The sequence below is a fragment of the Pterocles gutturalis genome, unplaced genomic scaffold, assembly GCF_000699245.1.
Source record: "Pterocles gutturalis isolate BGI_N339 unplaced genomic scaffold, ASM69924v1 scaffold48645, whole genome shotgun sequence".
NCBI lineage: Eukaryota > Metazoa > Chordata > Aves > Pterocliformes > Pteroclidae > Pterocles > Pterocles gutturalis.
Genome location: NW_010140024.1, coordinates 1 through 16,557, shown reverse-complemented (window position 1 = coordinate 16,557; position 16,557 = coordinate 1). Strand labels below are relative to the sequence as shown.

General features: G+C 42.4%; 1 protein-coding gene across 1 annotated transcript; it reads right to left on the bottom strand.

Annotated features, from left to right (window-relative positions):
* Positions 1 to 5,666: 5,666 nt before the first annotated feature.
* LOC104469123 (tubulin polyglutamylase TTLL5-like) lies at positions 5,667 to 16,221 on the bottom strand (the record flags this gene model as incomplete). Its single annotated transcript, XM_010083505.1, has 9 exons — positions 16,151 to 16,221; positions 14,405 to 14,473; positions 13,454 to 13,563; positions 11,171 to 11,253; positions 10,256 to 10,362; positions 8,756 to 8,886; positions 8,135 to 8,217; positions 6,047 to 6,116; positions 5,667 to 5,751 (listed from the first exon to the last, which is right to left on the bottom strand). Coding segments are annotated over exons 1-9 (809 nt in total), but the record flags the coding sequence as incomplete, so codon positions are not given.
* Between the last annotated feature and the right edge of the window lie 336 nt (positions 16,222 to 16,557).

The following is a 16,557-nucleotide window of genomic DNA, read 5'->3' as shown; positions in this document are numbered from 1 at the left end:
CGAGGCAATGTCTACTGAAGCAGTTGTGGTCTGATCCCAGGTGTCCGTGCAGTAGCCAGTTACACTCCCTAGGAAGCAGGGGTCTGCCAGGCAGGGGTTACTGACGGGGGACGGGGCTGCTGCAGCAGGCTCTGCCCTGAGCACAGCCTGTGAGGTAATGTGAATTCCTTGGCTCCAAGCAAGCACCTGAATTCTTTGGAAACCACAGGAATCCAGCACAGAAAAAGGTAAATATCCCAGTGGAGCCAGGGCTAATTAGGAAGCCAGGCTACCGAAGCAGGGGGTGCTGGGAGGCTGAGGAGGGGGAGCTCAGGCGCAGGATGGCAGCTGGTGGCAGCCGCTGTGAAGCCCAGCTGTCTACCCTGCCTTTACGGGAACTCTCGTGTCCCTCTGGAAAGTCTCCCACAGCTGCTGCTCCTTGGGCCCTCTGCAAGAACATTTGGTTTTCAGCTCAGTTTTGCTTTCCTTTTTTTTTTTTAATCTCTTTTTCAAATTGAGTGTAAGTCTGACTAAGAAGTTCCTGCTGGGCTAGGACCCTTCCAGCCATTCATGCTCAGAAATAAGGCTGCCTAAACCTGTTAGTTTAGGAAAAAAAAAAAAAAAAGGCTATAGATAAGTCTCCCCAAAACAAGGATCCATTTCACCATGAATTCCCCACGCCATGTGCCAAGGCCCCATTATGTCTGCAGGCACCAAGCAAGACAAGTCCACCAGGCTCCTTTCTGTCCCACAAGGAGGTACACAGCAGAGAGGTGCATCTCTTGTTTGCAAAATGGGGAAGGCTTACAAACAGTGCAAGCTATTCCTTGCCCCATGTCCTCTGAAGCTCTACTTCAGACAAAAGTGAGGCTTGTTATTCTCTCCTTGCATGGATGCCCCTCCAAAAACCAGTATAATCCACTAATTCAACAGTTGGCTGTCAGAGGAGCCTTAGACTCCCATATAACTGGGCTTGAGTGAGTCACCCTCAAAAGCATGTCAAAGTTTGTAATTAAGACTGTAGTTTATTAACAATGCACCTCTTATTCACACTAGGATATAAAAGGTATGTCAATAAATATATTCCATTACATATTTTGGAAGACTCAAGATAAATAAAACTACATAGATTTTTAACATATGATCAGATAACTCAGTTACACCCTCAGGCAAACCTGGACCAAGCTTACCAAGACCACCTCATTCTCCAAACCTATACCTTTGATGCAAAGGTCCCAGCTACAGTTCTTCAGGCTGTGAATCACAGATGGCCAATCTAGATGGTAATTGTCCTCTCCAGCACCACGTTACTAAATATATGCCAATTTAACAGATGTACAGCAGCACACTTTGTCTAATTTTTCTTTTTTTAAAACATGTACTAGAAAAGCATTCAACACCACATTTTTCAATCCAACAGCCAAGGATCTTAAGTCACCCAGTGCTGCTTTATGCCTTAAGCACAGCTTCAGTCTTGTTTCAAGCCTCAAGAAAGAAAAAAACCCACCCCACTCCCTCCAAACAGATGACAGAATATCCCCAAACTAATCTATTCACAGCATTCCTTCTAGAGGTGGACCAGGCTCAAAATATGCAAGAGAAGGTTTGATAGTGTTTGAGGGAGGCAAGACCAGAAAAGTAGCATTGTAATGAAAGACAAAAACATAAACCACATTCACTGATACCATTCTTAGTAACTCTCCAGAAGTCTGATACCTGACTGTTGACTTAATGCTCTGTCCCCACTAAACACAGCTTATTCCACAGAGAGTGGAGTGGAAATAGCTACAAAAGGAACCTACTCAACATCAGCACTTCCCAAGTTCTACTCAATATTCTTTCAGGTGATAAACAAAAAAAGTTTTGGGGCCAGTATCTTCCTGAAAAATTGCATTTAAAAAAAAAAAAAAGAAAAAAAAAAAGAGAGAGAGAGAACTTAGGTCAAAGCAAACCAAAGTCATCCAGTACTTCCAGCACAAATCAAGCAACAATAGCACAATAGCTGAATGCTTTGTTACACACCTCGGGGTACAATACCCTTCACATCTCCTTCAAAGGAAACTTTTTCTTCACTCTTTCACATGAAAGTGAAACACAAGTTACATGTGCTGGATTCATAATCCTTTTCTTCTCCTCAGCACCGAAGCCTCAAATTCCACTCTAGATCATGTCAGGATAAGTCTAGCTGTACCAAGAGAAACCAGGCCTAATGAAGTATCTGGTTAAACATCACAAATGCGTATTACACCAAGTCTGTTCCTTTAAAAGATCATTACACTTAAGGTTTCCTAATAGCATTCCTTTTCTGTTAAAGGTCACCAACTTTACTGAAACAGTCAGGTTCCTCTTGTACTTGGAATATGCAAAGCACTAACACTGCCAGGGAACCTTACCTTTCAGACAAACTAAGAAAAAGGAAAAAAGAGTATTAGGAGAACAACCTAGAAGAGGTCACCCTGACTACACTTCAGAGACTACCTGCCTTCAGAAAGCAAACTGAAAACATGGAAGTCACCATGGTGCACCACAAGCACTAATGTAAGTCCTGAAAAGACTCCTCTGTTCTGCTGGGGGGTTTCCCCTTACATTGCTTCAATACCACCTTTGGTTCTAGGCCCTGATCTTACCTCCCGTTCTCTGCTACAAATTGCTTCCACTCTTAAGCAGTGAGGATTGTTTTTCTTATTAAGAACAAAAACCAGGTTCCATTCCCAAAGGTTAAAGCATTCCCCCCTCCTTGCACAGCTGAAGTTTTGTCCCAGCTTTAAACGAAAGCATTACACTGTGTGAGGCAATAAAGGAGTTTCTCCCAGCACTTAACTCACACTGTTAAATGGAAGGCAAAAAAACTAAATAGGAAGCCAGAATCCAGTAGCTCCAGGTTCCTTACCTCTGAATTTGCAAATCCAGGGTATGGGAAAAAGCCAAATCACTAAAGCTAAAGACCACTAGTGCCATCTGGAGGCCATACAGAACAGCCCACAAAGTTTTCTGTCAACCTCTGCTCACACTTGAGTGTTATCCTCCAAAGAGAGCTTGCCAGCACTTGCAGCACAAACATACCAACTCTAAAGCCATAAAAGAAGGGAAAAGTTTAAGAGTAATTAAAGACAGTGGTTGCAATAAATTTACACTTATCACGGGAAAGCATGCAACTACAAGTCTTGCTACAAGCCTTTAGCCATAGCTGATATTACAACTGACATTGCTTGGTGGGCAGCTGAAGTTCAGTAACAGAACTCGAGTTACCCTCCAGAGTCAGGACTGTTCTTGAACTGGAGATAACATCTCATTATTCCCTCTACACCAGTCCTACTGTTGTACTGCTACAGCTGACCATATCAGAGAGCAGCATTAAGATACCTAGTACCACAGTCTCCATATACTAGCTACCTCTCACAGAGAGCTGTAGGATGGGATGCAGTTTGAAGGAAGTTATAATTATCACTAGTAATACTGTGGTGTTCTGTACATACGTGTTCCACTTGTCCTGTATGTGGATTATACTTTATACAAATGGAATATAAACACATATAAGACTTAAGGATTTTAGAACATTGAGAAGTGATTTGCAAATATTACTGACACATGGTATCTTACCAAGATGGATAGTCCAGAACTGTCGAGACTGAGGTTTCTGGATGGATATCCATAAAGAAAACTTAAGTCTTTTGATCAGGGCTGATTACAACACTGTTTCAAGCTCTAGAGGTGAATATTCTGAATGTCAAAAGAACAAAGAAATTCATCCAGCAAGCATCCAAGTTATTAAGTAGGAACACTGGCTCACAAACTCAAAGCAAGCTGATCATTGTTCAAGACACCTTTTACCTAGGATAGCCCAGGTGACCTACAGTCTTTCTACCTACCAGTAGGAACTCCTGGACTATTATATTCCAGGAAGGTACTTCCATGTACTTGAAGGACAAAATGATTACTGGGAAGAGAAAGCACAAATTTTCTGATGGTACATCACATCTGATGCCTCCTGATTGCCTTCTAGGATGACATGAATGGTTCTGGGGACAAAGGGAGAACAGTTGATAGCATGGCTCAAGACCTGAGCACTCAAATGGCCCCTGTAAGACTAGAGGAACTGGATAACAGAACCCTCGTGAACTTTAGCAAAAGCAAATGCAGAAGTCTTGCACCTGGGCAGAATAACCCTGTACAACAGTACAGGCTGGGTGGATAGAAAGCAGGTCTGCAGAACAGACAAGTGGTCCTAGTGGACAACAAGCTGAACATGTATTAGCAGTTTGCCTTTGCAACAATGAAGGCTAACTATATGCTGAGTGGTATCAACAAGAGTGTAGTCAGTAAGCTGAGGGAAGTGATTAGTATCTCTTACTTATGAGTGCTTAGCAAGCACTGTACGCACATCTGGAATGTCAATTATAAGCCCCCCAGTACAAGCAAAAGTACTGACTAAGTGGTGCAAGTCTGGCAGAGAGCTATTAAAATGGACTGAAAAACATGATATACAAGGAGAAGCTGAGGAGAAAAGGACTGTTTAGCCTGCAGATAAGAAGGCTAAAAATAGCTCTAACTGGTGTGTTCAACTCCTTAATGCATGGCTGTACAGACAGACTTTTCTCAAAAGTGCATAGCAGAAGGATAGCCTGCAGATAAGAAGGCTAAAAATAGCTCTAACTGGTGTGTTCAACTCCTTAATGCATGGCTGTAGAGACAGAGACAGACTTTTCTCAAAAGTGCATCGCAGAAGGACAAGAGGCAACAGTCAAACTGCAACAAGGGAAATTCTGATTAGATACAAAGAGACACACACACATTGACATTGACAATGGTCAAACATTGGAACAGGTTGTCAGGAAAGACAATGGAATCCCCATTCCTGGAATGTATCCAAAACTTTATGGTATAAAGCCACAGAGCATCTGCCCAAACATCGCTTAAAACTGTTGCAGAAGACAGTCCGACGATGCTCTCTTCTCAAACACCACTACAGTTAAGTTTCTGGTCTGTTGAAAATTCAGAAGGGTGATTATTTCAAATTTACTAGTTACTATAGACAGGTATTTAGCTAAACTTCTGTGATTAAGAGAAACAGGTATTTTTGGTAGATAAGCGTTCTTCCTGGGAATCTTAAATATCTTTCATTATTTGCACACAAAAGAATATTGACATCTTGCAGGGCAAGAACAGCAAACTAGTCTAAACCTACTTACTTGATACTGTAGAAAACAGAAACACTGACCTAAAATTTAGAAGAGCAGTTGAAAGTATTAAAACAAAGGCCAATAAAGCCAACAACAGGTCTCCAACTGCTTTTGTCTTTAGGATTAAACAGAAATTGAGAAAGATGAGATTCCCTTCACCTTAGAGGATGGAGAAGGGGCACAAAGGCACCAAGAGTCCAACAAGGTTTCAATAACCCAGCCTTAAGAATGAACGTGCCAGTGATAGTCTGTGTAGTCATTCACCCTTTAAGAGCTGAAAACTTGCTTTATTACATATGTAATCAAGTCCTTCACTAAAGATCCTATAATCTATATGAAAAAAACCTGATGAGACACAGCATGATGAAGTATCATATATTTGAACCCTGCAGAACTCCCCAAGTGGCACTTCCCTTACTTGCTGTTGTGTCGGAAGTACAGAGGCAAGCCAAGACATCTCTGGATCACCAGGTGCAGGTATAATGAGAAAGAAGAAACCTCCCCTACCTGGCCAATCCTTCCTCGTAGAGATAGATGACAAGTGGATCATAGGATGTAACCAGAACATAGAGGCGCACATCAAATTTGAAATCTGAAATATAGTTGTCAAGAGTCAGTGACTGCAAATATCTTTCAGACATCATATCCAGTTAAGGAATTTCAACAGACCCTGAGAGCAATAAACCATTACCTGCTGCTGACATAGCTGCCTGAAGCTTTCCCAGTTGAAAAGCTTCCAGATTTTAAGGAATTCTCTAGTTACAGTTTTCCAGTACTAGAGGAAGATAGACCACTCAATTATACAACTAAACCCCTGCAAAGGTTGCAGAGCTCCTCAGGTCTGGGATTGGGGGGAAGTGAGAAAAGTGATTCCGAAGCACACTCACCATCTATGAGCAGGGGGTTGCTGATGTAACGAGAAACCAGGATGTTGTCTTCCAGGACGATCTGGTTTGGCTACAGAAGAACAGAGAATCCAAGAGTGAAAAAACAGGAGGCTTAAGGAATAAGATGATGACTAGATCAAACCCACCATTTTTTCCAGCCTTTCCCTCCTAAAGCCACTGTGTACCAACAACTATGTCTGGGGAGGAAGGAAACAGAAACAAATGAAAAAACACCACTGCCAGTCACAACATACTATTAGATCCTAACCAGAAATCTGGCAATGATTACATTGCCAAAAAAACTGACCATTGAATCTTCCAGTTAATTGCTCCTTACAGTAGAATACAGATTTAACAGCCACATGACCATGATGTAACATAGGTAGGGAAAAAATACACCTAAAGTGACTGTCATTCTGTTTACTTCTCAAGCGTTTAACCAAACACACGGGGGAGGAATTTAGAAGACACTGGAAGGAGTATGTAACTACAGTTGGTGAGGAAATCACAGGTGAAGAAAATTAGTCCTCAACTTGTGATCTTTATAGCTAGATCCTGGGCTGGTATCCAACCTTTTTGCCTCCATGAGTAAATACTTTCTACCAAAGTCCAGTTCACAGCAGGCGCTACTTTACCAGGAAGACACTACCCTTGTAGTTCAGAACAGAAAGCTCTGTTGATGACAAACATACATCGTGAAGTCATGGGATTTCTTGAAAAAGCTTTTTATTTTTTGGTATAGGCAAGCCTCTCTCTTGTAACCAGTTTTAACTACTTATATAAACAGTTTCTTGCAAAATATTTTCTTGCCTTCAATTTGCAAAAGAGCCAAGGCAACCCCTCAGCCTGCCTTTATTCAGTTTTGCATGCATTCAGCCACATGACCAGCATCATGAACAGGAGCCTTATGCATACAGAGTGCACATATACAACTTGAGGGAAGAAGCTCAACTTCCCTCAGCACATCACACAAAACTGTCAGCCTGTTTTATTATGGATTAAAGAAATCCAAAGGTTTGTTGTTTTATTGGGTTTGTTGTTGTTTTGATACACTTTCCTGATGAGATTCTAGAAGACACTCCCTTTATAGCATCACACTGAAGGAAACTGAAATCTTTGGGCCAAACTAGCTGAAGTGTTTCTGGAACAGACATATGCAAAGGGAGATTGGTCCCAGAAGGGTCTTTTCCCCAGTTCATGGCCAACTGCCATTACGCCTGAGCTCATTCCTCTCTTTCAAGTAAAGAGAAAGCTAAGTGCAGCTCTGGAAATACTTACCTCATACACTTGGCAAATTGCTCCCTTATTTTATGGGAAATGATCCAAGTAGAGAATAGATGAGGCAGCATGACCCCATCAGTGCAGGGGAGGCTAAAGGGGTTTGAGTGAGTGAAAACAAAATGACTCACCAGTCAGTTTTGCTGTTGAGAATATTTATTGGAATCCCCTCATGTGTTTGGCTCCTACCCAGATGTATTTGTTACCTATGACAACCTAACTCCCTGCAAAGCCCAAAGTGGGCAAAAGACACTATAACCAGCACACTGAATTCAAAGAATCATCCCCATTACACCTCAGTAAGGGCACACTGGCATTTAGATAACACAGCTCTAAGATTGATACACATCCTACTGTATCGCATAAGTTTCATTTAACTGGTCTTTTCTAAGAGGAAGAGGGAGACAAGGGGACTGTTTGAGGACTGTTTAGGTCACACAGGGTAACAACTAAGGAGAGTTCTAGGCATCTTCTCAAGGCCAGTCTACTGTCAAACACAAGGAGAGCATGAAGTAGCACAGCTTCCCAAAGTGTCTCACAGAACATGAACTTTCTCTTAATAAGCTAAGACCTGAAAGTAGACTGCAAGATAAGCACAGCACACAAAGAAATAGTTTGTGTTTGGTTACGCAGCACAGGCCCGGGCAGGCATTGCCAGCTGCTCAGGACTGTCAAACTGCTCACCAATGTATGGCTGAAATCCAGAGCAGGGCCAGTGTCTGTTCAAACATTTCCATACCCCTTGCCTGGAAGCTGGCATGGTTTTGCAGACAGCGTTACTGAAGAGCAGTCCTTTTGCTGAGCACTTACATTGTTTACCAGGTAGACACCTCGACCCCTGGAAGAGGCCACGGGCTTCACTATCCATGGGCCTCTGTCCTTAGAATAGGTATCTGGTTAAAAGAAAACAGCACAAGTCTGAAACATCTTCCATTTTGCTTACTTACAGAATAGCAAGAATCAAAAATGCTGCCTAGAGTAAAAGACTTAGAGAACTCCGTGAGATGATAATTTCTACATTATGTCCTATTTTACCCCTTGAGACTCACTGCAATTATTATGGCCCCTCCCTGAAGCCCCTCCTTATGTTCCAATAGACTCTCTGCCCTATGCCTCCTTTTGGCACTTCTTTCTTCAGTATTTCCAGATATTAGTCAGGGATATTATGAAGCTCCTCATCAACAACACTGTGCACCAAAAAACCTCAATTCTGGAGCCTTAGACCCACATCAGCTTCTTGAGGACTTATACATGGAGTAAACAGAGTAGAAAGTATATAAAGAAATTATATGGGCCTTTTCCACTGTCTTTCCAGCTTCCTCTGATTTTGTTGCCTTAAACCACTGGCATGAGCAACTGGCTGAGATATTAAAATTAATTCCCTTCCCCCAGCCCAGTTATTTTGCTTTAGGTCTGGGCATCACCACTTACTGCAGAAGTCCTGGTACTCTGTTGGGAGGATGAAGGTCTGAGGTAAGATATGGAATGTCTTGAATCCATGGGCCAGCTGCATACGACTGACGTTCTTGTATAGTTTGTCTTTTCGTGTCAGTTCATATGACCTGAAATCCCAAACCAAGAGGCTGTATCTATTTTTTCCCCACATTAAAAAACCCCACATTACAGCAACCCTTCATACTAAAGCATCTGTAGCCCTATCAGATATCTAAACCCTAACCTGCAAGTATCTTCAGTTTTACTGTCTGTGTCCTATAGCCATATAAATATCCATTCTCATTTGTAGCACCTCTGGCAATTCCCAAGACCGACTGAATAGTAGCAAACTGTTATAATGGTGCTTGTAAACTTTAGCAGGTGACATATAGAATCACAGAATGCTTTGGGTGGGAAAGGACCTTAAAAATCAAGTTCCAAGCCCCCTGCTATGGGCAGGGACCCCTCCCACTACCCCAGGTTGCTCAAGGCCCCATCCAGCCTGACCTTAAACCCCTCCAGGAATGGGGCATCCACAACTTCTCTGGGCAACCTGTTCCAGTGCCTCACCACCCTCACAGTAAAACATTTCTTCCCAATATTTAACCTAAATCTACCTTCTTTCAGGTTAAAACCATTACCCTTGTCCTATCACTACACTCCCTGACAAAGAGTGCCTCCCCATCTCTCCTGTGAGCCCCCTTCAGGTACTGTAAGGCTGCTATAAGGTCTCCCTGGAGCCTTCTCTTCTCCAGGCTGAACAATCCCAATTCTCTCAGCCTGTCCTCGTAGGGGAGGTGCTCCAGCCCTCTGACCATCCTCATGGCCCTCCTCTGGACTTGCTCCAACAGGTCTGTGTCCTTCTTATGTTGGGGTCCCCAGAGCTGGATGCAGTACTCCAGGTGGGGTCTCATGAGAGGGGAGTAGAGTGGCAGAACCACCTCCCTTGACCTGCTGGTCACGCTTCTTTTGATGCAGCCCAGGACACAGTTGGCTTTCTGGGCTGCAAGCTCATGTTGCCGGCTCATGTTGAGCTTCTCATTAACCAGCATCCCCAAGTCCTTCTCTTCAGGGCTGCTCTCAATCCACTCTCCTCCCAGCCTGTGTTCATGTTTGAGATTGCACCGACCCATGTGCAGGACCTTGCACCCAGACTTGATGAACTTCATGAGGTTTGCACAGGCCCATCTCTCAAGCCTGTCAAATTACAGAGATATGACTATCTCTGTAACCAAGAACCCAAAGCCCCAAATACTTTACTTATACCACCAAATAAAGAAAAAAAATTTAGAAATCCAGTATTTGGGCTACAGACAAGCACTTCAACTCACTAGCTCCCCAAAACCGCAATGACCATTTAGAGTGAAGACAGCATGTGGCACAGGCCTAGTGAGTTGGGACTTTACAGTATCATGTATACTCTGTTTTCTTTAGAGCTATCTGCATTCAGATTTTTGCAAACCATCACAAAGATGCTCAGCAAAATCAAGGCCTTACCTTGGGAAATGATTGACTTTCTGAATATCTGTAAGGGAACGCAGCAAGTAGGGCTTCAAGTGTGATCCTGTCCACATGAGATTATATTCACTGCTATTAGGGTGCACCTAAAAAGCAACATAAAAACACCGCACACGTAAAGACATAGAACTAATGAAAAGCACCACCACTTGTCCTACAGGCTGTGACTACGTGACCAAAGCAATTTCAGTTTAAGAAAAACCTCCTCTACCCATCTCTAATATTAGGGCAACTCTAGCCAGACTCCCGTCCTAAGCTACTGTACAGTGGTGCTGGGAAATAACCATCTCATTTTTCTAAACAAACTTGTGCTTTTGTTCTTCTTATAGATTGTTTAAACCAAATTTGTGAAGTGTTTTAGATTTCTTCAGGAAACACGTGAGATCAATTCCTTTACTTGGTGTTACGCAGAAGAAAATCCACCATACACACACATCTCTCAAACTGTCATTAGCTGCATATGGGACATTCTTTAGAGCAAGACAAGTGCTAGAAGACAAACATGAAACACTACATCAATGCTTCTGTGAGCTTGCAAAGGCTGAGATTAAATCATTCAGATCTTCCCAAGGGTGTGAGATGACACTTTAAAAGCAAGAGAAAAAAAAAAAAAAAAAAAACACGACCCAAATTCAGCATCCCTTTTTCCCTAATTTTGTAGGTTTAAGGCTAAAGGGTACTCCTTTGAGAGACCAAAATCACAACATATTTCCTGTTTGACCAGCAGAGTATATTAAAAAAAACACCTCAAAAGGGTCCACGGTAACTTTCTGGTTCAAACCCTGCAGAGTATAAAAAAAACCAATCAAAACCAAACACAACAAAAAACATAGTAATCATCATCACCATCTCCCAACCCAGCATACAACTAGATCTGAACTTCATGGCACTCACCTCATGGAATCCATGGGCAGTCAGAATGCTTCGAACCAGACGGCTGTCTGTTCGCACAATCTTATAGGACAAGTGGTAGCGCTCTGTTAAGAGGGCAAAAGACACAATATTAGAGTCTGAACCTACAAGAACAAACCAAAGTTACCTATGTTACCAAAAAAAAGAGAAGAGCACCATAGGACTCAGCACAGTACAGCTGCACTTAATCCCCAGTGAAACGTCCACACAGTAGCACACAAACAGGCAAAGGGTGATAGGAAATGCCCATCTATCTCTTGGGCATTAACTCCAATGATGCCATTGAACTGACTTACATCAATCCTTAGGTATAATATTGCTGCATCAGTGAACCCTATCGTACAAAAACAAAACACAGGACATTCTAACAAACGACCAGAGCCAGGCTCTTCTCTGTGACATCCAGTGATAGGACAAGGGGCAATGGGTTCAAGCTGGATCATAGGAGGTTCCACTTGAATATGAGAAAAAACTTCTTCACGGTGAGGGTGACAGAGCACTGGAACAGGCTGCCCAGAGAGGTTGTGGAGTCTCCTTCTCTGGAGACATTCAAAGCCTGCCTGGATGCGTTCCTGTGTGATCTGATCCAGGTGTTCCTGCTCCAGCAGGGGGATTGGACTAGATGATCTTTCGAGGTCCCTTCCAATCTCTAACATTCTGTGATTCCTTTTTTTTTTTTTTCCCCAAACAGCTCTTTATTATAAAGACTGCTTTACAGCACTCCAAACATTATTTCAGCTCTATCTTTCTGTTCAAGATCAGTATTCCTAGCTAAAAGTAATCATGCCATATACCCTTCATTGACATGGCTACCTTATATGATCACTTTTTAGATCCTGAAAACCCAAAGTAAAACATTGATTTTTTTTGTCCACATCTCATTCATCTGTACTGATCTTCCAATAAATAACTGCAAAAAACAGTGGAAAATAAAGTAAATAGGACAAGGAAAGAAAAAGAAAAATCACTATCCAAGTCATAAAAACAAAAGCAGTAAGCAACATTGTAGGTACAAGATAAACAGAAAGCAAGCAGCAAGACTAGAGGCAGGTTGTCATAGAAAAGGATGCAGCAATCCATAAAAGAGTTCCAAGAAAGCAGAGGCAGAAATTGCAATGCTAGAATACAGAATCACTTGGAAAAGACACTTTACAAATTGGTTCAAACTGAGAATAGAAAGATGAAGATTAGATTAAACCTCAGGAAATATGGTCTACCCATAAAAATACATCTAAAGAAAAGAGTAAGAAGTATCATAATCTGGGACTGGACAAAGAAATTCAAGGAAATTTAACAAGTTTCACTACTGTTCAGCAGTAGACTTGTTAAACCATGAAAAGCCCCTACCTCCTGAGAAAAAGCAGAAGAGACACTACACTCCAGTTAGGACACAATTACCATCAGCTTCTGCTTCAAGTATGTTTTAACTCACATGAAAAGGATCAAGAGTTTCCACACACAAATCACCTTCTCTACCCCTTACCCCAATGAGCCAGAAGCATTTCTGCTTGGATAGGGTATTAGAAATGAGGGTACCAATTACCTAAGAAAGGGAGAAGCAAGAGAAGAAAGAAGTGTCAGCATCTTCACAAAAACAAGCTGAGTAGATTTCAGCTTTTCTCCAACTCAGCACACCCAGAATGAGCTCCCAGCTGTACACACCCACAAGTACTAACTCTCACCATCCAGACTGACTGACTGTAACAAATCTGCCTCCAATTTAGAGGTTCTCCCTTATTTAATACTAGATGGGTTTGGTCTCCCAACTAAAGTGCTGCCAGAGCAGCAATCATTTTGCTTATGGCCTTACTCACAGTTGTGAGGCTGTAGATGCACAGAATTGTTACTACAGCTTACTACTGTTCTTACCACTGTGGGGCTGGTTGCTGTATTTCCCAGTGAAACCCTCTCAAAACTCACTGCAATGATTGATTTTAAGTTCTTAGCTACTGAGTAGTGAACTTATACTCTGGTCTTAAGTTCTAGCATGGCCTCCAAGTTTGATTTGCAAGCAGACAGTTTCAACTCAAAACACATCAGGACCCAACAGAGGGACCAACATAGACACTTGTCACAACCCAAATACATGATAAACATTCACCAACTGATCAAGTATTTCTGAACATCTCAGTGCTCGGAGACCAGAGAGGACTGAATTTCCTTCCTAATATCTCCTCTTCCCCACCACAAAGAAAAGGGAACATCCAAGTAAGAGACTTCCACCTCATGCCTTTAGGCCAAAAGCTAGCACATGCTTGTACCCACCTCCAATTAGGCGGAGGTAGCTGTCATTGGTCAGAATGGCTTCAGCATGGAACACCAAGACAGGGATCCGCCTGCAGCCGCCACCAGTCCACTTGATACATGGATGATCCCTGAAACAGCAAGATAGTCAGTATAAGCAACTGCTGAGCCCCATATACACACAGCTATTACTTACAATGAGGACACAGCAGTTCTCCATACTTGCCCATGCTTGCCCACCTAGTCTGGGGGCAGGACATAGGCAAACACACTGCAGGAAAATAATGAAAGACTGGCAAGGAGGATTGTAAACACGCTCAAGTGACTTGCAGCTCTTGCAAGTGGTATAGAAAAATATATATATGATTCTAATTGCTGTCTGTCCCTGTGTGTTTGACCAGTAGAACATCTGTGTTCAGATAACACAGGCTTGTGTTAGAAGTGCCCTATTGAACATGCTTGACATTCCTGCCCTCCTGTGGGAAAGATCAAAGCACAGCAGCAAACTACACCTGTGTGAATCCCTGAAAAGCAACGCACAAACAGCAGGTTCAGTGATCCTCTAGCAAGGACCAAGCTCTGTGGTACCTGCATCCCTGCTTCTGTGCCTCTGCCCAGGTGCAGCTCCAGGGATCCTCCAGTTGGCAAGGAAACAAAAACAAACTTACACTTTGCATTTCAGCTGTTGTTCTGTGGTTGTTCCTGCACCCTACCTGTGCTGACTCACACACACATGCTAGGAACCCTTGGTACTCAGCCATAAAAGAAATCTTCCAGATGATCCACTTTTTGGGTTGGTCTTCCCAGTCTCAGGTGGAGTTCTGTTTAAATTTGTATTTATTTTACTGAGTACAATTTGGGAAAAACCCCATGAGTTTTCACAGCTACAGTTCTCTGGATTTATAACCTGAAAACAGGAACTATAATTCAGGATAAACCATAATCACTGGTATCTACACAACCAGACCTTACCATGAAGGTTCCAGTCTCCAAGTTAAGAACTGCAAATCAGTGCATGCTCCCTGGTTGTAATTCTGGACTCTGAAGTGCACAAAAAGGCACTCATGCAGAGTTTGAGAGACTAGAACAGGCTTGGCTCAACAAAACATATAAACTTGTGTGTTCTTCCTTTTTAATTTCTGCCAAATGCAGTGGAATGCAAGCCCTGAATTCAACAATGATGCCTGCAGCCAGCCACTCAAGCTACAGGTTCTGAGATACAGTGACTAGTTCTGTTCAAAAAAACAAGACTACACTGGGAACTGTCATCTCCTCAGAGGAATTAAGGACACACACACACATAAAAATTAAGTTCTGTTACATAAAGTCCTAAGATCACAGAAAAAAACCTGTCTAACCTCCCTAAGCAAATAAAAATCAGACTGCTTATTACTCACTGCGCAAGGAAATGGAACCATGAAAAAGTTAACAGAAAACAGAGACTGAGGGCATTGGAGAGACACATCTCTACACAGACCAGAAGAAACACAAAGACTGTCAGAGATACACTGAAGCATTTGTCTATAGAATGTGCAAAATCATCGTTTGCCAAAGGTTTGGAGAAACTACCGAAGACAAAACACTTCCTACACTTAGAACACAAGAACAGAGATAAAAGGGCAACTTTCTGATGCTAGGACAAGTAAGTACTCTGAAGTGTAACCTTGGTCCTCTTAACCAAGTTATTACCATTATCCCCCACGCAAATTAACTTCACAGCACTCCTATCTGCTTCCACCACCTCTAAAGAAAAAAAAAAATGTTAAAAAAAAAGATCAACTACTGATGTGTAATTAGCTGGAAGGGACCTGAGAAGCTTCCAGAATTTACACTACAGGCCAGAGACTTATATAAGTGGGAAACAAGCTGAGATAACAGGAGGGGAGTTTATGTTAAGCATGTCCTGAGGATTTGCAGTAAGGCTCAATCCTCTAGGAGACAGACATTCATTCCTAGCATGATCCTCAGTCATTTGATGCAGACACACTGTTACAATTACATTCTAGGTGAAGGCAGTTCTTCCATTCACCAGGGTCTGGAAAGTCTGAGCCAACTACTTTGTAAGAAGCAACATTCCTCTAAATGCCTTATGTCACTGCAGTTTGCAACTGGGCACTCAGTCACAGTATTGCACCCAAAAGAAACCAAACAGGACATATTAAAGTAGGTCCAGCTGAAACAGAAAAGGGATTCCACTCTGGGAAAGAATAAGGGAACAACTCCTACACAAGCAAAGATACAAGAAGGTACTAAACAAAAATGGAACAAACATACACTAGTAAGTAATAAGAACTCTAGGAGCCAAGTTCTCACAAGCCAGTTTTTTAAAAAGGACATAAAACATTGCATATCAGTACAGAAGATTTCCATTCTCCACAGCAAGGTAAAAACTAAAACAAAACAAAAAACCTAAACAAATTAAAAGAAAGGACATTCGTTTCCTTAAACATCATCAAGAAAGTTCCCAGTGTAGGAACATAACAGAAAGAGATCAATGAAACTACAGACTTTACAGTAGCCAAGGATTTCAGCCCTGATGGTGGTCTTTTAGGCTACCAATGTAAGTAGCCTGCCACATCTGCTTGAGGCCCAAACCAACCATCTTCTGCTTTATAGGTAGGAGGAGGATAAGGAATGCGCTGTCTTTTCAGATTAGTATATATCCTGTAGGAAGCATAGGGAGATAGAAACAGTAAAGGGGTTTTTTTTCCTACTTACTCCAGCCCATCTACAACATCTTCCTCCTCCTCCTCTGAGGATGAGCCAGTTTCCTCCAAATCTCGAGCCATCCCAACTGGCATTTCCTCTGGGAGTTTTCATACAGCCCAGTCTCAGTAGCCTCCAAGACTCCTTCCTGCAGATTCCAGGGATCCTGCAAAAGCAGTTACCTGCAATAAGGATTAAAATCATGAATGTATAGCTGAGCATGACAGCAAGAGAAATGAGGTAACCTAACTCCCACCTCCTGTCAACACCTATTTCTCACAGGACTATCAACAAGCTTGTTACAGGCTGTAAATCACCTCCTGGCCAGGGAGGTGAAGAAGCATCACCTTCCAGCAGATTATTCCCCACCTGCGCGTGAGAGTCACTCGGGCGCTCACCGTGAGGCGCGTCCCTGCCCC